Here is a 27,859-nt window from a genome sequence, read left to right as displayed (position 1 = left end):
GCTGGAAGAAACCCCCTCGCTGTAAGACCAGTTGGAATAAGCAGCCTAGAAACCAAGACTCTCCACTGAGGTTCTGCTGTCTCCAACCTTGGGAGGTTTCAAGATCTGACAGGTAACACTAACCTGCATGAACTTCTGGGTGTTTCAAGCCAGCAGTCTTCTGGTCCACACAAAGCACTAGATGCCCATCCTTGATCCTTGCTGGGTTGGGAAGGGTGATACTGGCACATGGTGGGCAGGAGCGAGGTCAGGACAGGCCCATCATGCTTGCTTTGCAAGGGGGCTTCATCCAGTGCTTTGTGGTTCGTAAGTGCCAAACCAGAAGCACAAGCCGGTCTCCTACCAAAGTATTTGGGAAGATCTGAGCAAAAGTCATCAGCAAGCCAGGTGCTAGCGAAGAAGGGAGAGAGCCAGGACTGCAGCTGGCACCCTCCATGGCACCCTGCAGCAGCCTCCAAGACTCACCTTTCCTGGAGATCGTGCAGACTCTGCTCAGCTCTGTGGAGACCTTCGAGGTCCTTCATCATCTTCTTCATGTGCTCTTTCGAGTAGCGGTTCTGGATGTAAGCAAACCAGCAGCCGCCCACCCCGATCACAATGGACACCACCAGCATGAAGTCCTTCAAGTGGTTATGACGGGTCACTGGGGAAACAGAAGTCACACAATGGCCTATTTAGACAAGGAAACAAGCCCACCTCCTCTCCTCTCCTCTCCTCTCCTTCCTCCCCTTTGCTCTTTTGCATTTGATATAACACCTGTGGCTGCACTTAGGTCAGGCAAGGAAAGCTCCAAGGGGCAGGAAGAGCCCATAGTAGCCAACTTTCCATACAAACTTCAGAACCACACATAATTCTTTGCCTAAGGCAGAACCCTGTACACTAGCACACTGGACATCAACTGGTGGACAGGGATTTGGCTTAAAAGTGGGCCCTGGGTTTTCGCCAGCACAAGTCGGTCTAGTAGAGGACAGCGGCACCCTTAGTTTCAGAAAAACAGTGATGTTAGTCTGTGCCCTGATTCTGAAGTGTCCTCCCCAGAGAGACACACTTCACACCAGCACAGCAAGCTTTTCGGCGCCAGATAAAGATAGGACCAGGCGTTCTAGATTACAAACAGTTTCATTGGCCCTGTTTTGTTTCTTTGGATTTTTATTCACTTGCCTTGTTGCACTCTGCAATATTTATTTGTGGCGTTTCAAACTGCCTTTACGTATTGTGTGTGAATTAGTTTATAATACAATTTGCAATCTCTGCAATTCCATCCCCCGAAACTCAGTTAAATAAAAATAATTATATTTCACATTTTTAGTTTTATTTGTGAGCCACTCAGATTTTTTTGTGTGTGTGTGTGTGTCTGAGCAGTACAGAAAAGCTGCAGATAAATTAAATAGTGTGCATGCACAATTATTATTAACTAGTTACAGGGATGCAGACATCCTCTCTCTTGAGCAGGCTTCCTCAAACTCGGCCCTCCAGATGTTTTGGGACTACAATTCCCATCATCCCTGACCACTGGTCCTGCTAGCTAGGGATCATGGGAATTGTAGGCCAAAAACATCTGGAGGGCTGAGTTTGAGGAAGCCTGCTCTTGAGGCTCCTCTTGGAGGGACCTCTCCTTCTCCCATCCTTCAACAGCAATATACTACTCCTGGGGATTCTTCCTGACTTTGCAGCGGTTGCCCCTGCCATGGTATGTTGCCTTGCTTCTGCCCACCAGCCTGCCAGCATCCTTGTTCCAGTTTCCCCACTCTCACCCCCTGAATGGACTTCTCAGTGGGGACACTGGCTGGCCATCAACTCTGCCCCAAGGCTGGCCCTCCCATAGCTCCAGCCCAACAGATCATCCTGCCTTCTTGGACTCCCCACTGGCCCAGCAGCAGCCAAGCCTCAGAAAGTCATATTCTTCCCCAGCTATTCTTAGACCATGTGCTTACAGAGCATTCCTGCAAAAGCACTAAATATACACATCCCTGCCTGAAGCATGAGCTCCGTCACCAATGCATTATTTACTTTATTTATGAATCACTTCCTACGAGGCGTCTTGAAGCGATTCCACAGCACAAATTAAAACGCATCTAAAACAACTGCAAGTCGAAAGAGTTTCAAATCTAGTGCAGAAACAAAGCAGGATAAAATAACTCCACTAGTCTTCATTGGAGAAGGTGCCTGCCTGATACAGTGGTACCTCGCAAGACGGAAAACCCGCAAGACGAAAGGGTTTTCTGTTTTGGAGGCGCTTCGCAAGACGAATTTCCCTATGGGCTTGCTTCGCAAGAAGAAAGCCCATAGGGAAATCTCCGGGGACCTCTTTTAAATGCTGGTGGTGGGGAGCAAAGCCTTTCCCCCCTTCCGGCCTTCAGAAGAGGTCCAGGAAGGCCGGCGGGGGCCGAAAGGCTTTGCTCCCCACCGCCAGCATTTTAAAAGCAGTCCGGGATAGCAGGGAAGCGCTTCCCGCTATCGCGGACGGCTTTTGAAGGCAGGCGGGGGGGGGGGAGCAAAGACTTTCGCCCCCCGCCCGCCTTCAGAAGAGGTCCAGGACCTCTTCTGAAGGCGGGCGGGGGGCGAAAGTCTTTGCTCCCCCCTGCCTGCCTTCCCGGGAGAGCGGAGAAAGGCAGCGCGTTTCTCCGCTGTCCCGGACGGCTTTTGAAGGCAGGCGGGGGGGGGGCAAAGACTTTCGCCCCCCGCCCGCCTTCAGAAGAGGTCCTGGACCTCTTCTGAAGGCGGGCGGGGGGCGAAAGTCTTTGCTCCCCCCTGCCTGCCTTCCCGGGAGAGCGGAGAAAGGCAGCACGTTTCTCTGCTGTCCCGGACGGCTTTGGAAGGCAGGCGGTGGGGAGCAAAGACTTTCGCCCCCCGCCCGCCTTCAGAAGAGGTCCAGGACCTCTTCTGAAGGTGGGCGGGGGGCGAAAGTCTTTGTCCCCCCTGCCTGCCTTCCCAGGGGCTTTTACATCGCCCCGGACAGCGGAGAAGTCCTCCGCTGTCCTGGGCGATTTTAAAATGCCGTCCGCCAGCATTTTAAGATCGCCCCGGACAGCGGAGAAGTCCTCCGCTGTCCCGGGGTTTTTTAAAATGCTGGGGGAGGGAAGAAAAGCCCTTGTCCCCCCCCCAGCCTTCAGAAGAGGTCGGGGGACAGACTGTCCCCGGACCTGGTCTGAAGGCGGTTTCCATAGGAACGCATTAATTGATTTTCAATGCATTCCTATGGGAAACCGTGCATCGCAAGACGAAAAACTCGCAAGAAAAAACTTGCGGAACGAATTAATTTCGTCTTGCGAGGCACCACTGTATCTAGCAGAAGGGAGTTCCAAAGGGCATTGAAGGCTCAATTCAGACTTCCTATGGGACAGATCTCCTGAGAAGACGGTGTGTGCGGGGTGCCCTGTCCCGAAGAGTACAGTGATCAGCTGGGTATAGAAGGGGCCGGCCAATCTTCCAGGTACCCCGGCTCCAAGCTGCATAGGGCCTTTGTACACCAGTACTGGCACCTTTAACTTTATCTAGTAGCTATTTGGTGGCCAGTGCAGCTCTGTGAACAGTGGAGCAACAGGACAGCAATATTCCTGGTTAGAGCATGGCGCTGAGAACGACAAGGTTGCAGGTTTGATCCCCGTATGGGACAGCTGCACATTCCTGCTTTGCAGAGGGTTGGAATCGATGACTCTCCGGGTCCCTTCCAACTCTACAATTCTATGCTTCTATCCTGCCTCAGTGAGCGGTTGAGCTTCTGCATTCTCCCTCAAGGGCAGCCCCATGCGAAGAGCATTACAATCATCAAGGTTACCAATGCAGGAACCACAGGGGCCAAGCCATCCTAGACCAAAAACTGTCTTCCCAGCACTCCTTAGCCTCTCTAGCAATAGAGATGCATCCAGGGGCATCTCCGAGCTACAAGCCTGCTCCTTCAAGGGAGTGAGACTCCATCCAAGGCAGGAAACTGGCCAGTAATCCACTCAGGAACTGCTCACCCACAATGCCACCAACCTGCCAGAATTCAGAATCTGACCCTCGTCCAGCCCACAACTGATTAGAAGCCCTGATCCAGGGTTTGCACAACCTTTCCTGATTAAGCTACACCCTGTGCAAATGGACCCTTGTTGCATGGCCACCTGATAATGGCTACTGTCAGTCACACCAAGTCTAGCATGGTGGGCCTTTATCTCATGGGGTGGAGCCTGGTGTGAGACAGGGCTGCAGGGTCAAGTCCTGGGGTCTCCTTTGGCCTCCAATCAGCCAGCAAAGTAAATTGGAAATTCCTATCGCAGAAACGGGTAATTGGAAAGCACTCCTCACTTCACCTAAAATGGTAAGATTCCTAGGAGGCAGTTATGTAACTCCTCTGCTCGAGAGAAAGAGGAGATCACCCTGAGAACACAAGGACTCTTCAAAGAGCTCAGAGCAATCAAACCATGGCTGGATTTGGGGATTAGAGTGGCAGGGAGCCAAAGTTTCAGGAAGGCACTGCAAACAAGGAAAGATCCATCCTTAGAAAAATGACCCCGGGGTTTTGTTTCCTTATGGTATATGAGGAAGCCTCCCACTTTCTCTGGGTTGGACGGGACAACTGGAGCTGCAATCCTCAAGCCCTTGGGTTGACTTCACTCGGCAGCAAACGTGTTACAAAGCATCCCTAAGAATGGCCAGCTTTCGCTATGATAGCCTGCACCTCGGAAGGGAGCTTCTGAGACTTGGAGAGGCCTCAAGAGAGACTCGTAAGAACCTAAGAAGAGCCTACTGGATCAGGCCAATGGTTCATCTAGTCCAGCATCCTGTTCTCACAGTGGCCAACCAGGTGCCTCTTCTGGGAAACCCACAAGCAGGATTCAAGCACAACAGCAACGCTCTCCCTTCCTGTGGTTTCCAGCAACGGGTGTTCAGAAGCACTGCTGCCTCCATAGCTAGTAGCCATCAAGAGTTATCCATCCATTTGCCTAACCCTCTTTTAAAGCCATCTAGGTTGGTGGCCACCACGGCCTCCTGCGAGTGGCAGTTATGAGCTGCGTTAAAGAGTCCTTCCTTTCATCTGTCCGGAATCTGTCCACTTTGTTACAGAAAGCCAGGCTCACGTACTCCAAGCAAGCTAAACTTGGAAGAGAACCTGGAAAACTCATGGCTTCCTTTTGCTGTAAATCTCTGCCATCCCTCCTTTTACCATTTGCAAACTTAAAAAGTGTCGTTTTTTGTGAGGCAAATAGCAGTCGATGGGAAGCCTATGCAGCCACAGGTCCCTCTTGGGTGGGGAAGGGGAGTTTAACTCTTTCCTTGCCACAGTCCTGACAAAAACCATTTCCCCCAAAACTGATATTTGCATTTCAAGCGAAATTGCTGCTGGTGGCAAAGCAGGCTTCCTTTCTAATGGCTGGCGGCTGCTTCAGCGATGGGAACCATGGAGATTGTATGGGTACCGTGTGGGGTGTAACAGCAGAAGAACAAGAATGGGTTTATGTGCTGTAACGGTCCGTAAGAGATTTATACTTTGAGGCTGGTTACGGAAGGAAGAGGCCTGCTGTCTGCTCACATGCTGAATGGAAACACTCTTGGCTGGCTTGCTGACCAGTGCTGTTTGTTTACTCTCAGAATGGTGTTTTTATGTGAGATCCGAGGGACCTTTCAACCAACATGCTCTTAGGGAGGCCAGTCCTTATTTGGATGGCTCTGGGCAGGGCTGGGTCACTGAGAACTCAGCGCAGAAGAACTTCAAGGCTCTTCTGGGTTGCTGGTTCTGACCCTCCGGTGTTGCTTCCTGGAGTATTTGGCTTGGGAGGCTTGTCTGAGCCATCAGATCTCTGGCGCGATGCCCCATTCCTGCTTTTGCCACACAATGATCTGGACCGGGCAGATGAATGGGTGACAAAACAGTAGAGCCCCACAGACTCCGCCCTGGGTCCCAAATGGACTGTGTGCCACCTCTCTGCTCCCTCCCTCCCTCCTATCCCCATCTTATTTCACTCTCTGTAATCACCCAATAATTGCTCAAGAGAGTTCCCTCTGAGCCCAGCGAAAACAAGAAGGCGTAGGGCTGAGTCCTTGAAGGGAAATGGAGCACTTCTATTTGTATTGGGTCAGTTTTCTCATGGATGAGGTCCCTGGAGCCTCATGGCCTTCCCAGAGCCCTCTTGATTGCACCAAAAAACCCTTTAACTGCTTTGCGCTGAATGCTTCTTTCCGGACACAGTGGTGATGTCTGCTTTGCATCTTGGTGGTGTCTCTGGCACCTACTATGTATTTATTCTGGCACTGCTAATTGTGGGGATGGATGTTGCTTGCTGGCAGCAGCGCAAGAATCCAGACACCATGGCCTGCCTAAAAATGAGAACTAGTGCATAGAATCATAGAACTGTCGGGCTGGAAGGGACCCCGAGGGTCATCTAGCCCAACCCCCTACGAGGCAGGAATCTCAGGTAAAGAATCCCTGATAGATGGTTACCCAAACTCTGCTTTAAAGCCTCCAAGGAAGGAGAGTTCCCCACCTTCGGAAGGAGTCCACTCCATGGCTGAACAGCTCTTGCAGTCAGAAAGTTCTTTGTGTTTAGTCAGAATCCCCTTTCATGTAACTTGAAGCCATGGGTCTTCTTCTCCAGAGTGGGAGAGAACAAGCTTGCTACAACTTCCATGGGGCAGGGCTTTGGATATTTGAAGATGACTATCTTGTATCCTCTCAGTCTCTAGGCTAAACATACCCAGCTACTCTAACCATTCCTCCTGAGGCTTGGCTGTCAGACCTTGGATCATCTCAGTCACCCTGCTCTACACAAATCCTTCAGCTTGTCAATATCCTCCTTCAACTGGGGTGCCCAGAACAGCAGAAGTTCTGCAGCAGGAGAAAAATGCCATCACAGCTATTGAAAGTGAGCCTGCGGTGGGGCAAGTGAGCGGCCTTGGCTTGCTTCTGCCTTGACTTGATGCCCTGTTTGTCCTTCTCAGCATCCCTCAAACCCTAATGAGTATCCCTGGGTAAGGAAGCTTTCAGTCCAGGGGAGAGCAAGGAACATTCACAGAAGGAACAATTCCTCCCCTTTCCTTTGCACTTTCCTCAGAAGGTATTGCAATACAGTCCCTGGGGACTGGATCCAATTTCGCAAAGGCATAATGGAAATGTCCTCCTTGAGAAATGCAGCCGCACAAGAACAGGTCTGGGAGAAACACCCCGCCCCCTCCACTTCTACTGAGAAGTCTGAAAAAGCCACCCTGCTTCAAATTGAATTTGGGAGGTGTTTAGGAGATGCAGTGGGCTGATAGCTGCCCCTTCGCGTTCTCATAGAGACATCGTCAAAATTGCAGGACGGTGACCCTGGGAAAAGCTGGGCGCACCAGACTTTCAGCTCTGACATTCCTGTGTGCGGTGCCAGGAGGATGTATCCAGCTCAGGGCTTCACAATGCCAAGATTTTGCAAGTGTTTTGCACTGAGAGAGACGTCATCAGCATCTTATGCTACAGGCAAAGGAACCAGAAAGAGGGTCAGTCCTTATCACGGTGCCTCGGAAGATGGGAGTTTTGCTTTCCAGACCTCTCAAATGTTTTTATTAGCAGTGAATCAAGCTCATGCACAACTACCACCGATAGATTGTAATAACCTCTCATAAGGAGAGCCTGCTGCTGGATCAGGCCAATGGCTCATCTAGCCCAGAATCCTGTTCTCACAGTGGAAAATCAGATGCCCCAAAGGGAGAACTACAAGCAGGATTCGAACACAAGAGCCCTCTTCCCTCCTGTGGTTTCCAGCATCTGGTATTCAGGAGCATTGCAGTCACTGACTGTGGAGGCAGATCAGGGCCATTGCTGCCAGAAGACATCTCCAGGAATTGTCTACTCCTCTTTTAAATCCATCTGGGTTGGTGGCCATCACTGCCTCTTGTGGAAGCAAGTGCCATAGTTTACCTCTGCCCTGCATGAATAAGTTCTTTCGACAGCCTTGCACCCCCCTGGTGTGCACTCTAGGGGTGCAGGTTTGAACACAGGAAACGTGGATCCGAGTCCATGCTCTCCTCAAATCTCTGGGTGGCCGGGGCAAGCCAAGCGCTTCAAGAAGCAACCGTGCTGCTTCCAAGTGCTGGGGAACAACAAAGAATTCTCCCTTCCTAAAATGTTTGCATTTGCTCACCTTCCAAAGGAGGGCAAGACTGATCTCTGTGAGGCTGCGGCTGCTGCTGCTGCTGCAGAGGAATCCTCCTGTGGCTTCCTCCACACACAGCCCCCCTGTGAAGCAGCAACGCTCACCAGATATTCCCGACAGAAGGTCTCCTGCATTTGCAGCGCTGCTCTTGTGTTTGCATCCGGCTTGCAGGTTTCCCACTGGGACACCTGCCGGGCCACGGTGAGAATAGGGAGCTGGGCTAGGTGGGCAACTGGCCTGATCCTGCAGGCTCTTCTTATGTCCTTCTGTAACGCCCCAAGGGCCCTCTAAGGAGCAGGTGTGATGAGGAGGCAGCCGCGGCCCCCTTTTTTGCTAGTCTCCTCTGTGGTTAAATAAATTGCCTCCGCCCCCCTCCTCCCGCCACCTGCCTTTTGCACCACGGAGCTGTGCTTGCCGGGAGAAACCAAAGCTCCAGCGCTATGGTGACAGGGTCACACACAAACTCCGGCAGTAAACAAACACTGGGGTGCCCTTGGAGACTGAGCGCCGCACAGAAGGAATTTCGGAGCAAGCAGGCACAGAGCAGGGGGGCTCGGCCCGCTCACAGGCTGCCCTGGGCTCCCCACTTTGACTTCCTGCCCTTCAACGAGAGGTTTTCTACATTTGCCCTGCACTTTCCATTTGCCCTGCATTTGCCCTGCTGGGATACAGTGACCTCAGCGCCTCTCGGCGGATCTGGCCCCTTCCCACAGATCTCCAGCCAAGGCCTGTGCTTATCCTAGCGCTCACACAGACCGACAGTGCACCTGAGGTGACCCTCCCGTGGGGTGGGTCGTCGGAAGAGGGAGGCTGCTCCTCCTGCTCCAGCTTCCCTTCTGCCGCCAGGCCAATGAGGCACTTTCACTTCCTAGCTCCTGTCACAGGGCTCAGGAATCACACGATGCCAGGAGGAGGAGGCCCAAGGGACGCTGCTGCAGCCTCCTCAGTTCCTGGCTCACTTCACAGCCTGGGCCAGTTTCTGTACATGCAGCACAGCAAGGCACGAAGTTAAATACTAATGTGCAGAGCGCACTGTTCAACTTCAGGAGGCAGTGATTCGTGGAGGAGAGGGCTATCGATAGCTACTAGCCATGCTGGCTGTCCTCTGTCTCCACAGTCAGAGGGAGAAATGCTTCTGTATACCAGTTGCTGGAAACCACAGGAGTATTGCGTTCGAATCCTGCTCACGGGTTCCTGTGAGAGGCATCTGCCTGGTCAGTGTAAGAACAAGATGCTGGACTAAACAGACCTTTGGCCTGATCTAGCAGGCACTTCTTATGTTCTTGTGTGGCCCCTGGCTGCCCGGCCCCTCAATAAGAATAGTAATTTTATCATTTGTACCCCGCCTATCTGAGTGGATTGCTCCAGCCACCCTGGGAGGCTTCCAACACAATATGAAAAACACAACGAGACATCAAACATTAAAAACCTCCCTATAAAGGGCTGTCTTCAGGTGTCTTCTAAAAGTCCCAGCCCTCACTGGGAGAAATCCCCACTTGCCTCCTGCAACCTGTCCTCCCCTATTTCAGTTACTGCCCCAGACTGAGGCTGCCCTGGTGCACAAGGAAGGCCCTTGCGCATGGCAGCAGGGATCGGGAGCATCGGCAGAGCTGCACGAAGGCCGTGAGTCTCCTGCAGGCAGCAAACAGCCTTTCCAAGAACTGCTAACTAATGGGACTCGGCTGATGCTGCCGCTCAGCTCATTACCAGGCAAAGGCAACCTAAACACAATGCACTGGACTGTAAATATTTAGAGTGGCCAGGATATCTGAGCCCCATAATTGCAATACTTTGATTAATCGCCTCTTCCTGATCAAAGCAAATGGGTTTCTTCACAGCCAAAGTGCCTTTCAAGCAAGCTTTCTGTTCCTTGGGAGAATAAAAGGCCTAAATTCAAATTCTTCCCAAAAGGACCCGTCTGACATAAGGATCGAAGAAAGGGCCACAGAATCACAGAAGCTTAGAGTTGGCGGGAACTCAAGTCCAGCCCCCTGCAATGCAGGAATCGCAGCTAAAGCGTCCATGAGTTGGGCTGGAGAGCACAGGTCCAGGTCTCCAGTCATTGCTGCTAGATAAAGGTAGTGATGGAAACTCCCACCCTCCACCTTGGCCCAATAAATAAACCATTTATTTGCAAACAGAAAATTTTATCCCGGAATCGGTTTCACAGGTTGAGCTCTCCTTATGCTCCCAAGCTGAGCAGGAAGATGGTGAAGCTTTGATGCCTCTCTGCCTTTAGTCACCACTATGGCCTCCCACCACTAAATCACCTTGTCACACCTTTCCCCAAAATGTTGCCAGTATCCGCAGCATGGAGAGCTTGTGGAGGGACGGCCTCCCTTTGAAAGAACCTAACAAGATCAGACCATCTAGTCCAGCATCGTTTCTCACAGAGGCCAAATAGATAGATGCCTGGGAGAAACCTGCAAAGCATCAGGTGTCCCAGAGAAGCATCGGTGGCACACCTGACGTTCAACCTGTGAGCCACTCACTCACCAGAGCCTGTGAGCCAAGCAGAAGGAGACGCCAGCTTCGTGCTCCTGGGTTAGATCGATTGCAGCCACTTGGAATCCCACAAGGGAAAAACAGCACTTAAGAATGATAAATAAACCATCCACTTTGCTCTTCAACCACCTCTCTCCTAGAGTACTTGCAGGCCCTGAGGGTTTCCACACCATTTATATGGCCAGTTTAGATTTATTCCCTTTTCAACCAGAAGTTGAAGCAGTCCAGAACCAGCAACACAAACACTTCTCTGTACGAACATCCCGACTCAACCCTAAGTTGCTCTGCTGCTGCCTAACAATACCTCCCCCCCCCCCCGCAGCTTCTCATCTTGCCAATCCAAGCCTGGGGGCCCGAGGTAGGTGTGTGGGTGGGGGGTGGTTTCAGGCAGCCAAAAAGGAAAAAGGTCCAGGAAACGCATGAATGCATGCAAATTAATCTACCTGTCTGTCTAAGAGATTCTGAATATTCTGGTTACAGATTTCTGTTTTGTCTTGGATGCTGAAGCCACATTTCTTTGGATTTCCCCCTTCCTTGTTCCAAGAAGAAGAGGAGAAGAGTTTGGGTTCGATATCCCGCTTTATCACTACCCGAAGGAGCCTCAGAGCGGCTCACATTCTCCTTTCCCTTCCTCCCCCACAACAAACACTCTGTGAGGTGAGTGGGGCTGAGAGACTTCAGAGAAGTGTGACTGGCCCAAGGTCACCCAGCAGCTGCATGTGGAGGAGCGGGGAAGTGAACTGGGTTCACCAGATTATGAGTCTACCGCTCTTAACCACTACACCACACAGAGGCAAGGCTGGGCCACAACCACTCAAAAGCCAAACCGACAAAGTAAATTCTATGCCACGAAATACCTAAAGGCAGTCCAAGTGTCAAAACCCAACTCCCAAATCACTCTGGCAAATCTTCAGGAAAGGGGGATTTCTTCTCAACTACAGGCAGCCTCCAAACTCTCTCTCCTCCATTCCATCCAGGCATTAAGTCCAAACAAGAAGAAAACTAGAACTAGTGCATAGAATTGTGGACTTGGAAGTGACCCCGAGGGTCATCTAGTCCAACCCCCTGCACTGCAGGAATCTCAGCTAAAGCATCTCTGACAGACAGCCATCCAAACTCTGCTTTAAAAAACCCAATGAAGGTGAGTCCACCACCTTCCAAGGAAGTCCCTTCCCCTGTTGAATGGCTCATAGCAAAAACATGTGCCAGTGTACTGGAAGAAGCAAAGATCGCCCATGTTGAAGCAATGATTCTTCAACATCAACTTTGTTGGACTGGTCATGTTGTGCAGAGGCCTGAGTATTGTCTTCCAAAGTAACTACTCTATTCCAAACTTAAAAATGGAAAGCGTAATGCTGGTGGTCAACAAAAGAAGTTTAAAGTCTCTCTCAAGGCAAATCTTTAAAAAGTACTATAAACACCAACAACTGGGAAACACTGGCCTGCGAGCGCTCCAGTTGGAGAACAGCCTTGACCAAAGGTGTGGCTTTGGAGACGCTCAAACTCGGGACAAAAGGGAGAAACGTGCTAAGAGGAAGGCACACTTGGCAAACCCTCACCATGATCCCACCCAGAAACCTATGTCTCCACTGTGGAAGGACATGTGGACCCAGAATTGGCCTTATGGACTCACTGTTAAAACTGTGTTTATGGAATGCTATCTTACTCTGCTACGAGGGATCATGGAGTCCTTGCAGCTTCCTGAGTGCCTAGCGGAATTACCTCAGAGGTGTTCCCCATCTACACATGTCAGCTGACACACTTCCCCCACATACAGTCACGTGACCACATGAGCGTCACTCACAGAGAGGCGGCCCAAAGAGCACCGTGTCCAGGGCCTTGAGCTGCAGCTTCTGCCTGTGGCTCCTGTCGGTCATCTTCAGGACAGTTCCTGTCATGGTGGCGTTAGTGATTGCCAACCTGCAGGGAAGAGGGAGGCAGAGGAGGTGGTCACATCTGAAGGGCATTTGGAGCAAAAAACACAGCTTGGCCAGGTAGCCCCTCAGGCAAGCTCTGCGAGGACTCACCGCCAGCAGGCAGGTAGGAGATTTAACAGGAAGCTTCCTGGTTGTTCACAAGGATATTTTGCACCAGCTATTCTCATTTCATAAAGCAGGAAAGCTTCCTTTGCTGGGATATCTTCTCCGCTTTGCAGAGAACACCTCTCGCTTAACCCAGGGAGCTGGTTGTTAGCCCCCACAAATGTGTGAGAAGGAGAAAGTGGCCAGATGGATAAGTTTTATTTTTTTATAATTTTATTTATTGCATTTATTGTAATACTTCCCTTATTATGTTATGCCTTTTTGTGTTTTGATATTGTAAAGCACCCTGTGAATCTCTGATAATAAATAATAATAAATAATGTGGCATTTTTGGGACGCGGCTGGCATTGTGGGTTAAGCCACAGAGCCTAGGATTTGCCGATCAGAAGGTTGGCGGTTCGAATCCCTGCGACGGGGTGAGATCCCATTGCTCGGTCCCTGCTCCTGCCAACCTAGCAGTTCAAAAGCACACTAGTGCAAGTAGATAAATAGGTACCTCTCTGGCGGGAAGGTAAACGGCGTTTCCGTGCGCTGCTCTGGTTCGCCAGAAGCGGCTTAGTCCTGCTGGCCACATGACCCAGAAGCTGGATGCCGGCTCCCTCGGCCAATAAAGCGAGATTAGCGCCGCAACCCCAGAGTCGGCCATGACTGGATCTAATGGTCAGGGGTCCCTTTACCTTTACCTTTTAATGTGGCATTTATATCCCACCTGTGCAGTAGAGGTTAGTCTGAGAGGCAGTGGATGTCCCGCCCCCCAGGTCACCCCAGTGAATTTCATGGCTCAGCAGGAATCTGAACCCTGGTCTCCCAGGTCATAGTCCAGCATTCCAACAACTACTCCACCGCTGGCCCACTGACACTATACGCCGAAAGCAGGTTTGAAACTGACTTTGCCAAGCTACTGGGGATCTCCAAGCAGCGCTCTCACAAAACCCTGGGAAGCCACAGGCCAAAACCCAGCCTCCTTTTTTGCACCCCCGGAACTGACCTTGGCATGGCATGCCCAGAGAGCTGCAGCTTCCTGAAGGTCTCTTCGTACTGCGGCAGCTCCACGTAGGTGATGAGCCACTGCACCACTTCATCAACGGTCCAGTTGTACACTGAAAGAAAGGTGGGAGAGGGCAAGTCAGTGGCTGAACCAACCAGCAGCCGGTCTTCAGGCCCCACCATCTCAGCTCACATCTCCAGGCCTCCCACCTCTCTCCTGTCACTGTCTGGCTCATCCATCTAGTTTTATTGTGTTTCTGGTGCCACGGGATGCCCCCAAACCTCTCTGAACCAACAGGAAGATGAGGAGGAACATAATTTCAGAAAATGCTGGCTAAGGCTGGGCCAATTGCAGGCTCTACAGTAAATCCTATGAGAAGGGGCTAAAGGGACAGGGGACAGGGGGGAAAAGGTCAGAGAATGTACAGAAGGATGTCAGACCAAGGCAGGGCAATGTAGCAGAGCGGGAAGAGTGTTGGATCAGGGCCTGAGAGACCAGGGTTCAAATCCCCTGCTCAGCCATAATCGCGGGCTATTTGCTAACTTGACGACCAAGCTCAGTCTCACACCAAAGCATGCAGTCATCTGTATGTCTGCTGAGAACAGCTGAACCAATAAACAGGCTTTTCCCACTTTGTATTTTAGTATGGCAATGTCATTGGTCCACTTATTTGGGCAAAATTAGAAGAAGCCCTTATTCCTCCTTCAAGGAGGAGACAAGGAGGAGGAAAGACTCAACATGACAAAAAACAGACTGCTCCTCTCCTCCTGCCCCCGACAGCTCAGGAGCGTCAAGACACCCAAGAGAAGCAGATGTGGAAATCAGTTCTTAAAAAGCTGCTGTGAACTGGGAAGGAGCAGTGGCAGAGAGAGAGAGAAACGCAGCGTGGGCAGGTAAAGAAACTTAGGATGCAGCAGCTAAGCATCTGTCAATGCCCCCCCCCCACCCAAAAGGGAATATGGGGTCTCTGCCTGAAGCCATGGGACTCTGGGACCTGCTCTCATCAACAGCAGGGAAGGAGTCAGGACCTCTGTGCAGGCTGTGCTTTTATTTATTCATATCTTGAAAATTTACACGCTGCTTGGTTGTAGTAAGCCTCAAAGCGGTTTACAAGAAGATATAGCAATAAAATCAATAAACATTTGCAACGTATGGAAGTTAAAACATGAAAATAGATTAAAAATCCACCTCAACTTTCTCAGGATCTGGCTGGGCTTGTTTAAATAAGAACAGTGATATCAATAGGAAGGGAGTTCCAAAGTGTAAGGGCTGCCACACTAAATGATTGAGCTCTTACAAACGTGAGCTACAGGTCAGGACTACAGAACTACTATCACCATCATGATTTATATTCCTCCTTTCCTAAAAAGAGCTTAAGGTGGTGTACACAGTTGTCCTTCCCGTTTTATCCTCAGGACAACTCTGTGAGGTAGGCCAGGCTGAGAGGGAGTGGCTGGCCCATCCAAGGAGCTTCATGGCTAAGCCACCATTTGAACCTTGGCCTCTCTCAGGTCTTCCTAGTCCAACACTCTCTATCACAACCGCGCTGGCTCTCTTGAGAACTTCATCCAAAAACAACCACTGAGGGGTCACAGGTACAGCATGGAAAGATAAAATACAGCTATATTAAGGTCTCAATCATCAACAAAATGGAACCCGGTAAGTAGATGGCAGGGGGCACTCTTGACAGATGGCTTGCTCAAGTCTGTCCACATATAAATTGGGGTGGGTGTGCACACGTTAGAGCCACGCAGGTGCCCATAACTGTACCGTCTATTTGTAGAGAACGGCTTATTTTTTAAAAGTTGCTTCATGTCAAAAGCAAGGATGCCACAGTGGTTCTCACTTCTCTGGAGGAGGTTCATTAGGAAGTCCGAAGTGCAGAAAAACCCTTAGGAGCCTGAATCTGACAGATGTGTGGCATTTCAGTGTAAAAAAGTGGTCCACTAAGTGTGTAGTGGGATTACCTGGGGGGCCAACAAGAGGCAATGGGGTGCTGGAGGTGTAAATGACTTTGAAACACGCTGGGATCCCAGGATCAAGCTCATCAATGTTGTTGAATGAATTGAACTAGTTTCAATTGGCTTTGAATGTATTTGCAATTAATTGTTACTGTTCTTGTCAGAGCTGCTTGAAGATCCTAGCTCACAGAGGATCACGCTAGCCAGCGATCATTAAGTAAAAGTCTTTATTGAATTACAGTTTCCATTCTCACGCTGCTGCGCGCAACTCTACGTCTAGTAGCTAGATCGGCGAAGCTCCGTCTGAGTCTCCGCCCCGTGTGCACCAACTTAATATCCTAGCCTTGCTCCACCTTTTCCGCCTGACTGTCCTCCTCTGGGTCCCTCTACCCCCCGGGGCTTCTTCCTTCCGGGATTCTTCTGACGCTGACCCGGACCCTCCTGCCTCCTTGCGCCGGGCTTTAGGACCTGGTTCCCTTTCGGGGCTGCTTACTGCGCCGCCTTCCTCTGCATTTGAACTTGGCGCGCGCGCCCAACCTTCCACTTTCCTCTTAACCGTTTCTTCGCTCCCCGATGGAGGTGTGGCCACTCCTGACTCATGCCCTCCCTCCTGTGGTGAGCTGCCAGCGCTTCCCCCCTGGCTCCTTTCCTCTTCCCTGCTTCCTGGCGGTGACGCTGGTCCCGATTTCCAGCTGCTCCCCTCTGAGTCCCCTCTGGCTCTATCTTCCTGGGGTGCCCCCCTAGACTCCCCCCTTGCCCTGGCCACTGGTGCTCCTTTCTGTGAATCCTCTGATTCACTGGAAAGACTAGGAGATCTCGGGTCGTCGTCATCACTCATCTTTTCTTCTGCCTCCTCCCCTTCGCTCTCTGTTTCCTCCCTTGCCCGTGCCTCTGCTCCTAAACCCCTGACATCCATCCCCCCCTCGAAGCCCCCCATTCCCCCCTCCCCTCCTTCCGGTGCTGGAGCTGGGGGCAGCTGTTGCAAAGGGACGAACGTCGGATATCGGTCGCTTCCCGTGGCGGGTCTCCATCTGAAGTCTCGCGGGTCTTCCTCCCTGCTCTCGTCGACAACGGTCACCTCCGCTTCCATCTCTGTGCCGCCGTGCTCGAAACCAGGGTCGTCCCCGAAAACGTCCATGTCCGTCTCTCCCTCACTTCCTCCTGGCGGTGTTGCTCGTCCTGGGCCTTCCAGCCACCGTCTGCGGAACTGCTCCTCTGGTCTATCGTCCCACCAATACGAGGGTTCTGATGCAGATCCCGAGGGTGACCCCTCCGGGGAACGGACGTCTTGTGTCGGGTCCTCGTCCGAGTCGAACCCCCGGAAAGTGCTGGCCGAAAGCGTGGGCGTGAAAAGCCAGTCGTCGAAAAAGTCTGCTGGCATAGGTCTATGGGGGAAGAGGGCATGAAACTCGTCTTTGAGGAGAGGTTCGTCCAAGGCGTAGCCCGGCACCCAGCTGTTCGCACTGGCCGGGGTGCCCTCCTTGGCGAGAAAGTATTCTACCCCCTCTTCCCCCCATCTGGAGTCCAAAATCTCCGTGACTTCGTTGATGCGCTCCTTCTGTGCCACTCCCGCGTGCCCTGTTCTGTCTCTGACCGGACTCGGCGCCGTTCCGGGTTCCTGGAACCTGTGCGGTGCCTTGTAGGGAGTGAGCACCGATCTGTGGAATACCGGATGCATTCTGGAACCCTCCGGAAGTGCCAGTCTGAACGCTACCGGGTTGACCTGCTCTTCGACTTGGTAGGGCCCCAGTTGTTTATGCCCTAGTTTCTTCTTGGCCAACGACCTGGCCGGCACTGCGTGGGCTGCTAACCAAACCCAGTCTCCCACGTGGAGCTCTTCGCCAACCCTTCTGTGCTTGTCCGCTTGTACCTTGTATGCGTGCTTGGCCAGCTCCAGGTGGCGCCTCAGCTGATCGTGGACTTCCTGCAGCTCCGACGCGAACGCATCTGCTGTCTGCGGCTCCCCCTCTCCCATTCTTTCCAGTCCCGGGAAGGTTCTGGGGTGCCTCCCGTTGTTGGCGAAGAACGGCGTGACCCCCGTGGACACGTGCTTCGTGTTGTTGTAGGCGAACTCGGCAAGCGGCAGGTAATCCACCCACGTCGCAGGCTGTTGATTTGCATAACATCTCAGGTACTGCTGCATGATGGCATTGACCCGCTCCGCTTGCCCGTTGGTCTGCGGGTGTCTCGCCGACGCCAGGTTGATCTTGACGTTCAGGAAGCCCATCAGCTTCTGCCAGAAATTCGAGATGAACTGCCGCCCCCGGTCGGACAGAATAGACCGTGGCAGACCGTGAACCTTGAACACGTGGTCTATGAACAGTTTGGCAGTTTGCTCCGCCGTGGCCACCTTAGCACACGGAATGAAATGCGCCATCTTGGAAAACAGGTCTACCACCACCAGCACTGCCGTCTTGCCCCTCGAGCTGGGCAGATCCGTGACAAAGTCCAGGGCCACCCTTTCCCAAGGTTCGACCGGAGTTTGCAGCGGTTCCAACAGTCCGGCCGGCGGTTTGTGCACTGGTTTGGCCCTCTGGCAGGTGTCACACCTCGCCACGTAGTCTGCGACCTCCCCTCTCATTCCAGGCCACCAGAAATCCCTGGCTACTAATTCCACCGTGTTCTCCTTGCCAAAGTGCCCGGCCGTGGGCGCGTCGTGCAGCTGCTGCAGCACCTTGGCGCGAAGGTCGTCTCCCGGCACGTAGATGGCCCCTTTACGGATGAGCAATCCATCTCGTAGCTGGAAACCGTCGGCCGCAGCCGTGCCCTTTTGCACCTCTGCCATCTTTGCTTGCGCGAAGGAGTCATCCTGCAACGCTCGTCGCACCGCCTCCAGGTCCACGGTGGCCGCGGCGCACGCCCATACTGTTGGTGCGAAGATGTGCATGGCGGCCGCTGGCGTTGCGTCCTCCAGATACTGTGGCTTACGGGAGAGGGCGTCCGCCATGATGTTAGTGTCCCCCGGGACATACTCTATGCGGAAGTCGAAGTTCGCAAAAAACTCAGCCCAACGTATCTGCCTCTGGTTTAGGAACTGTGCCGTGCGCCAGTGCTCCAGATTCTTGTGGTCCGTGCAAACCTGCACCGTGTGCTTGGCGCCGATCAGGAAGTGCCTCCACGCTTTAAACGCTGCATGAATGGCCAGCAACTCCCTGTCCCAGATGGTGTAGTTCTGCTCGGACTTGCTGAGCTTCCTGGAGTAAAACGCTGCCGGTCGCCACACCCCCTGCTGGTCCTTTTGCAGCAGGACCGCCCCCACGGCTCTGTCCGAGGCGTCTGTCTCCACCCTCATCGGCCTGCTGGGGTTGACGTGAAGCAGCTGCTCTTCCGACGCGAAGAGACGCTTGAGTGCCTGAAAGGACTGCTCCGCCTCCTCTGTCCAAACGAACTTCTTTTTCTTGGAGCTAAGCGTGTCTGTGATGGCCGCTGTCTGCATAGCGAAGCCCTTGATAAACTTGCGATAGAAGTTCGCAAAGCCGACAAACCTTTGGACCTCCTTCCGGTTGCGTGGACTCTTCCAATCCAATACCGCGCGAACCTTGGCGCTGTCCATGGCGAGCCCCTTGTCAGACAACTTGTAGCCCAGAAAATCCACCTCCGTCACGTCAAATTGGCACTTCTCCAGCTTGGCGTAGAGCCTATGTTGCTTTAGTCTGGTCAGCACTTCCTTGACGTGTCTGTCATGCTCCTGCTGCGATTCCGAAAAGATCAGGATGTCATCTAAGAAACAGACGCACGTCTTGTAGAGAAGTCCCGCCAACACGTGATGCATGAAAGCTTGAAAAACGTGGGAGCCATTTTGCAATCCAAAGGGCATAACTCTGTATTCGTAGGTACCCAGTGGCGTGAACATGGCCGTCTTCCACTCATCTCCCTCCCGCATACGAATGAGGTTGTACGCCCCTCGCAGGTCTAACTTGGTGAACACTTTTCCCTTCCGCACCGTCGCCAGGAGGTCGTCGATTCGGGGCATGGGGAAGTCCGACGGCTTGGTCCCATTGTTTAAAATGCGATAGTCCACGACCAGTCTTTTTTGGGGCGTGTCTCGCTTTTTAACAAAGAATACTGGACTGCCCCCCGCTGCCTTGGACTCTCGGATGAAACCGCGCTCCAAATTATGATCTATGAACTGTTTGAGTTCCTGCAGCTCGTCCTCTGACATGGAATACAGTTTCCCCTTAGGCAGCGCCACCCCCGGCAGCAGGTCAATCTTGCAGTCATATGGTCTGTGAGGGGGTAGCCTGTCTGCCTCCTTCTCGCAGAAAACTTCCAAAAATTCTGCGTACTTGTGGGGAATCGCTTGCAGCGTGCCTAGCAGCAGCTGTGACTCCTCTTCCTCTCCTTCCTGCCGGGGCACGATGCAGTGTTCAGCACAAAAGGAAGAGCCGAAGATCAGCTGCCTCTGGTACCAAGCCAGCGTTGGGCTGTGCTTGTCCAGCCAACTCATTCCCAATACAATGGGCGTATCCGATAGTTGAGTGACATTGAAGCTGATGATTTCTTTGTGATTTCCAAGTCGCATCGCCATGGGCGGCGTCTGCTTCACCACTTGCCCCCCTAGCAACTCCCTGCCATCCACCGTGACAACCTGCAGGGGCAGCGTGGCAGGCAGCAACTGTATAGCGTGCCGGTCGACAAAGTCCTGCCCTATAAAGTCCGCATTGCTTCCTGAGTCAATAGTGATTGGCACGTCAGTGGTGATTCCATTGGGCAGCTGGAGAGATGCGGTGAGCCTCACCACTGGTTTGGGCGGGAGGGGGTTCACGGACTGTAAAACCTCTGGGGACTGCGTCACTAACACGTCTGGCTGGGCCCCAGGGCCTCTTCCTCCAGCCAGACTGCGTCGTTTCCCTGCTGTGGTCCCCCTTGCTGCGTTGCTGCAGTCACCATTGCCGAGGCTGCAGTAAGCTTGTGGAGCCTCTGGGGACACTCTTTTGCCATATGCCCTGGCTCCTCACAGACGTAACACTTCCTGTTCCCTCTAGGAGGCTTCGCTTTCACTGCTGCCGGTGCTAGGGCTCTGGTTGCTGACTGAGCCCTTGCACCTCCAACCTCCATAGGTTCGGCTCCTCCTCCTGGCGGAGGCGTGGATTGCGCCCGCGCTGCTTCTCTGGGAAGGAAGGAGGGGCCCCTGGCTGGTTCGCGCCCTCCACGCCCTTCGTCCCTGCTCCACGGACGTCCTTCCAGCCTCACCCCCACTGCCAGTGCCCTCTGAACGACCTCCTGGGTGGTTCGGGGTCTCTCCCCCCTCGCGATCTCATCTTTAATCGAGTTGTGCAGCCCCTCCCAAAAGAGGTCTCTTACAGGAGCCGAATCTCTGTCCCATTCCAGGGCACTGACCAAGGCGAAAAAGCGGGCATGATACTGCCTGACGCTGGCCCTCCCTTGTCTCAGCCCTCCCTTGTCTCAGCCCAATTTGAACTTGGCGCGCGCGCCCAACCTTCCACTTTCCTCTTAACCGTTTCTTCGCTCCCCGATGGAGGTGTGGCCACTCCTGACTCATGCCCTCCCTCCTGTGGTGAGCTGCCAGCGCTTCCCCCCTGGCTCCTTTCCTCTTCCCTGCTTCCTGGCGGTGACGCTGGTCCCGATTTCCAGCTGCTCCCCTCTGAGTCCCCTCTGGCTCTATCTTCCTGGGGTGCCCCCCTAGACTCCCCCCTTGCCCTGGCCACTGGTGCTCCTTTCTGTGAATCCTCTGATTCACTGGAAAGACTAGGAGATCTCGGGTCGTCGTCATCACTCATCTTTTCTTCTGCCTCCTCCCCTTCGCTCTCTGTTTCCTCCCTTGCCCGTGCCTCTGCTCCTAAACCCCTGACAGTTCTGAATCTAATTGGGCTATTATCTTCCACATAGGGTTGTGCAAACTGCTACTGGCACACGCACAGCCTTCCTTTCAGTGTAACATCACTGACTGCCCTTTCACAAATGCTCAGTTCTATATGCCGGCAGTGGAGCAATTCCCCTCTGAGGGAAGGTCTGGGGATTTGCAGAAAAGGCAAGGAAGAGGCGACATGCTTGAAATTTACACCATTATGCACAGAAAGTCCATAGAGAAAAGCCTTTCTCTCTCTCTCTCTCTCTCTCTCTCATAGACCCCGTGGGCATCCAATGAAGCTGAATGCTGGGAAGAAGCCCTTCCTCACACAGCCGAGTTAGACTGTGGAACTCCCTCCCACAGGAAGCAGCGATGGCCACCAACTTGGATGGCTTAATGGGAGACAAGCTTGGAAGATAGGGCTATCGATGTCTCCTAGCCAGGCTGGCTCTGCTCTGCCTCCACAGCTGGAAGAAAAAATGCTTCTGAATACCAGTCGCTGGAAACCACAGGAGGGGAGAAAGTGCTCTTGTTATCAAATCCTGCTTGCAGGTTCCGCAGGCACCTGGTTGGCCCCTGCGAGAACACGATGCTGGACTAGGCAATAGACTTGATGGCAGGATTTAAATAAACATCCACATTATTAGCACCAGAAAATGTTTGGAAGATAGTGAAATAAGATGATGTATTTAATTTTATTTTTATGTTTTTAAGGTTTGATGTTATGTTATTAATAACTTTTTCTGTTGAGAGATAGCAAAGCGGGTGAAAATAGAAACAAACCAGAAACACAAGTTGGGAGAAGTCATAGAGGGAAGGGAGGGAGGGATATATAGTAAACATTAAGAATTTGAGATGTATGTAATGAATGAAAAAGAAAAATGAATTTTTATTTTTTAAAGGATGCTGCACTAGATAGACCATTGGCTTGCTCCAAAGCCTCTCCTTCTGTTCCTCTGCTCCATTCAACCCTACAGGACTCCAGAGCGCCCACTCCAGCGCCAAGCTCCTCGGAGGAGAGAAGAATCCTGCAGCCGGCATGTGGGCAGAGGCACTGCAGCCAAGCCTCCCCTTTGTTTGTTCAGACAATTTTGGAGGCAGACGCAGGTGGGCGGGCAAGGAAGAGCCTGGCAAACAGCAAGAGCCTGGCAGCAGCATGGGGTAGAAGGGCTTGGCTGGGCGGCTGGGGGTGGCTGGTTGCTTCTCGCTTGATAGCTTAGTCTGGAGGGGGGGCTGCCACAGACGTCAAAATCCAGCCGGGGTTGGGCGTGTTGTGCAACATGATAGGAGTGGCTTTAATAAGGCAAAATAACTGCTATGGGGAAACTGCCCTCAGCCAAATAAGGCTTGCAGCTCAGAGTGCATGCAGAGAGACGGGGGAATAGCAGGGAGCATGTGAACGCCAGTCTCCTCTGACCAGAAGAGGTGGTTTAAGATGTTGAGAAGGAGTGGATGAACTTTCCTTCAAGGAGGAAGATGACCTACCCATGGGAGAGACAAGCTTGTTGCTGTGCAACTACATACTTAGAATCATAGAGTTGGAAGAGACCACAAGGGCCATCGAGTCCAACCCCCTGCCAAGCAGGAAACACCATCAGAGCACTCCTGACATATGGTTGTCAAGCCTCTGCTTAAAGACCTCCAAAGTAGGAGACTCCACCACACTCCTTGGCAGCAAATTCCACTGTCGAACAGCTCTTACTGTCAGGAAGTTCTTCCTAATGTTTAGGTGGAATCTTCTTTCTTGTAGTTTGGATCCATTGCTCCGTGTCCGCTTCTCTGGAGCAGCAGAAAACAACCTTTCTCCCTCCTCTATGTGACATCCTTTTATATATTGGAACATGGCTATCATATCACCCCTTAACCTCCTCTTCTCCAGGCGAAACATGCCCAGCTCCCTTAGCCGTTCCTCATAAGGCATCGTTTCCAGGCCTTTGGCCATTTTGGTTGCCCTCCTCTGGACACGTTCCAGTTTGTCAGTGTCCTTCTTGAACTGTGGTGCCCAGAACTGGACACAGTACTCCAGGTGAGGTCTGACCACTTCCGTAAGCGTAATTGTATTAATTGTTATTTTGTTATTGTTGTATTCCTCTGTTTTTGTGTCCTTTTTCCTTTTCTTTCTTTCCCTACTTTCATAGAATCATATAATCGTAGATCTGGAAGGGACCACAAGGGTCATCTGGTCCACACACCCCACCAAGTGCAGGGACTTTTCACCCAATGAATGTTTGTTCAGATAAAACTAACGGTGGGCTGGACCTTTTCTAAATGCAGGGCCAGGTGGTGACAATTGCTCTTTCTCAAACACAGTGGACTTTTGGTTGCTTAAATGCTGAGCAACGCATGATGCTGGAATGCCCTACACAACTTCTGAGTAGGCCTAGTCTAGAGTTGTCCAAACCCTGGGAGGAGTCTAGTCAACTTGCCTGGGATGCTGAGAGGGGCAGGACCCACCACTGGTGATTCTGAGAAGGAGGAAAGGGGCCATCTCTGCAGGTTGACACCACAACTGGGCTTTCCTGGAGTGAGCTTTGGAAACGAATGGCAGTAGAGACACCTCCCAGGCAATCGCCCCTTCAGGCACTAACAAAGTGGAGTCTCACATAGCTTTAATTCATGCATCTGTTTTTTAAAAAAGCAAAGGATTGCTGAGTTGGAAGGGACACCATGGGTCATCTAGTCCAACCCACTACAAGGCAGGAATCTTAGCTAAAGCATCCGTGACAGATGGCCATCTAACCTCTGCTTAAAAACCTCCAAGGAAGGAGAGTCTACCATCTCCCAAGGGAGTCTGCTCCACTGCCAAACAGCTCTTACTCTCAGGAAGTTCTTCCTAATCTCCTTCCTTGCAATTTGAATCTATAGGTTTGGGTCCTACCCTCTGAAGCAGAAGAAAACCAGCTTCCTCCGTGCTGATAAAAATTTACTGCTTTTCTACCAATGGTTTTAGGGACGCAGGTGGCGCTGTGGACTAAACCACAGAGCCTAGGGCTTGCCAATCAGAAGGTCAGCGGTTCGAATCCCCATGACGGGGTGAGCTCCCGTTGCTCGGTCCCAACTCCTGCCAACCTAGCAGTTTGAAAGCACGTCAAGTGCAAGTACAGTGGTACCTCGGGTTACATACGCTTCAGGTTACAGATGCTTCAGGTTACAGACTCCGCTAACCCAGAAATAGTACCTTGGGTTAAGAACTTTGCTTCGATGAGAACAGAAATCGGGCTCTGGCGGCGTGGCGGCAGCAGGAGGCCCCATTAGCTAAAGTGGTGCTTCAGGTTAAGAACAGTTTCAGGTTAAGAACGGACCTCCAGAACGAATTAAGTACTTAACCGAGGTACCACTGTAGATAAATAGGCACCGCTCTGGCGGGAAGGTAAACGGTATTTCCATGCGCTGCTTTGGTTTGCCAGAAGCGGCTTAGTCATGCTGGCCACATGATCCAGAAAAACTGTCTGCAGACAAACACTCGCTCCCTCTGCCACTAAAGTGAGATGAGCGCGCAACCCCAGAGTCATCCGTGACTGGACCTAACAGTTAGGGTACCTTTACCTTTACTACCAATGGTTACAGGTGAGGATATAAGAGCACCCCCTGCCCTCAGACAGCACAGTACAGCACAGCACAGCAGCTCCTGTGACTGTGCTGTTGGGCTCTGCCTCTCTCCTGAGACGATGCCTTAAACGGCTCAGGACTGCAATACCTCAAGGACCGCCTCTTCCCATATGAACCTACCTGGTCCCTGAGATCATCTTCTGAGGCCCTCCTTTGTGTGCCTCCTCCTCAAGAGGTTCAGAGTGTGGCAACACGAGGACGGGCCTTCTTTGCAATGGCTCCCCTTCTGTGGAATGCTCTCCCCAGGGAAGTTCAACTTCATTATATACCTTTAGGTGCCAGGCAAAAACGTTCCTTTTTAACCAGGCCTTTGGTTGATCTTATTGACATCCAACACCCTTTTAAAATATGGCTTTTGGAGGGGGGGTATTGGGTTATTGCTTTTGGTTTGATATGTTGTGGTCTTGTTGTGAACCACCCTAAGACCTCCAGGTATAGGGCTGTGAATAAGTTGAACAAATAATAATAATAAAATAATGTCTCCGCTCTGACTTGCAGCGGAGGGTCTAGCCAGCTTCACAACGAGGACACAGGATCTGGCAGCAAAGCTCTCTGACTGCAAGCCGAACTTTTCTGCTGGGGGGAAAACCTGACAAGTCCATGAAGATTAGAATGGGTAGCAGCCAGGGGAGATTAACAAGGCCATAAAGCGAGCCAGAAGTATCAGCACCGGGGAAGTGTTTGCTGAGTGCGGCAGGCAAAGGAGCTGTGGCCTTATCTGGAGGCACTCAACACCCTCTGCCCCACTGTGGCACTTCGGGAGAGCAAAGAGCACTGCAAGTCTTCTGCTCTCACTGCCGCCTTGTCTAGGATGCTTCAGTGCTGGAGAGCGGATAGGACTCTGAAGAACACAAGAGGCACCTGCAGGATCAGCCCAGTAGCTCATCTAGGCCAGCATCCTGCTCTCACAGCAGCCAACCAGATGCCTGTGCGAAACCTACAAGCAGGTTTTGAGCACAAGAGCACTTTCCCTGCTCCTGCAGATTCCAGAAACTGGTATTCAGAAGTATTTCTGCCTCTGATTGTGGAGGCAGAGCATAGCCAACCTGTCTAGCAGCCATCAAAGGCCCTCTGCTCTCCCATGAATTTGTGAGAATTCCCGCTCCATGATTGCAGTCATGGGATTGTTGTCTATCACATGACGGTGTATGTTTTGACTCCACAGAGTGGGAAGTGACGAAGACGGGATGTTTGTGTTACTGTGTTCCGTGAAGTGGGACTATTGTCCTTTGTTCTTTTTCTCTTTGCTGTCTGATGCTAGAGAGAGAGGGAGCCATGTTGCAGTGCTCCGTGTGTGTTTGTATGTAAATAAAGTAGATTAGCCAAAATGCTGAGTTGCTGGGGTCTGTCACACATGATGCACAAACTCTGCGGATCCCTAAGTGTGCCAGTGTCAGTTGGCATCCGTCGCTGTGATGTTCGGGCTGAAGAAAGCTTATGAAGCTCCCGAACGAACGACCAGGAGGGAGAGAACATGCCGAGACTTCCGGTCGGTGCCAGCGGAGACTTCCGGTCGGTGCCAGCGCTTAATGGCGGTCCTAGCTCCGAGCTCCGGAGAAGGACTGCTTCGCAAGTTCGGGTCTTACCCGCTACGGCAAGCGGGGGACCCCTAAAATCCCAGGCGCTGAAGCCTGAGAACAAGGAGACTCGGTGGGCACCTTTGCGCCCCCCGGTACCGTGAAAGAGCCTTTTTAAAGGCTACGGATCGACATCGGGAGTGAGCGCGGTGCTGAGAGTCGCTACCCAGCCTGCGAAGTGAAGCCGCGTCGCCATAAGCGGAGAGCGCCGATTCCTTCCTGAAAAGAAAATTTGGACTGAATCCCCGTGAGTAAGAGCTGAAAAAATAACCGGGACCCTTTAAATTCTAAAAATTGGGCTAAAAACGGGGGAGACTTAAACAAAGGAAGTCTGCCTCCCCCCGACTGCATGAAAGCGAAAGCAACGGAGCTCTAAACCTGCATCCGTTTAAACCTGCTCTTTGATCAGCTAAACCGGACATTTAGACCTTTGATCTCCCCTCTAGCTAGCAGGGCAGAGGGGAGGTGAATTTGATCAATAACTGCATGATCTATTGGAAGTAAAAAACCTCTGCTGTCTCACCCATCTGAAAGCATGAAACGGTCTGCCTCCTTAGCACACTGAACTGACTTTTCCCTGTGAAGTGATACTTTGATACAAAGTTTCCACAGTGCCTGGCTACTGTATAATATAAGAAGAAATAGCATAAATTGGGCAACTGTGGCAATTTGAAGCTACAAGTTCTTAGTAACATTGACTTTGTCTGTGTTAATCTCCTTTTTTACATTTTGGACAGTCTCCTTTGTTTTTGTACTTGGAAATTTTGCCCTATGGCCATTTTGATTTGCTCCCTCTAGAGGACAAAGTGAAGTCCGGCACGGCCTAAGACAGTGGAATTTTCCAAGGGAGAATAAATCCCGTGGGAATTGACCTTGACATGAGTGGCGCACAAGAAGAGATAGTTACAAGAGCCAAGACCAAACAACAACAACAACAGCTGCAGCAGCAACAGGTAAAGAAAAGAGGCTCAATCTCAGGCGCAACAGCCGGATCAGCAGGAACAACAGGACAAGACAAAGGAGCAGCCGTCTCTATGGAAGCTGTGACAGACGCCCTGCTCAAGATAAACCAAACTCTGGAGTCTTTGACAAAACAGACTTCAGAGAATACACTAAAATTAACAGAAATTTCAGCAAGATTAAACCAGAATACAGAATCTATAAATAAATTGGTGGAGGAAAACGCCACTACGCGCCAAATTGCGGAAGATGCCAAAGCTACTGCGGGAGAGACACAGGAGAAATTAGAGCCGATTG

At 51.9% G+C, this 27,859-nt stretch overlaps 1 protein-coding gene across 23 annotated transcripts in view; it reads right to left on the bottom strand.

Annotated features, from left to right (window-relative positions):
* The window catches only part of STIM1 (stromal interaction molecule 1), a 132,607-nt gene that overhangs the window by 28,196 nt on the left and 76,552 nt on the right, over nucleotides 1–27,859 (bottom strand). For all 23 annotated transcript variants that reach the window (XM_083499491.1, XM_083499477.1, XM_083499483.1 and 20 more), the window contains 3 exons: nucleotides 13,644–13,755; nucleotides 12,418–12,533; nucleotides 466–643 (listed from right to left, as the gene is read on the bottom strand). In XM_083499491.1, coding sequence (XP_083355617.1) covers nucleotides 466–643; nucleotides 12,418–12,533; nucleotides 13,644–13,755 — 406 coding nt within the window. The remainder of the gene's footprint in view (nucleotides 1–465; nucleotides 644–12,417; nucleotides 12,534–13,643; nucleotides 13,756–27,859) is intronic.

The sequence above is a fragment of the Podarcis liolepis genome, assembly GCF_965112155.1.
Source record: "Podarcis liolepis genome assembly, chromosome: 4".
NCBI lineage: Eukaryota > Metazoa > Chordata > Lepidosauria > Squamata > Lacertidae > Podarcis > Podarcis liolepis.
The sequence above is the reverse complement of the archived record's forward strand: the minus strand, read 5'-3'. Positions and strand labels throughout refer to the sequence as shown.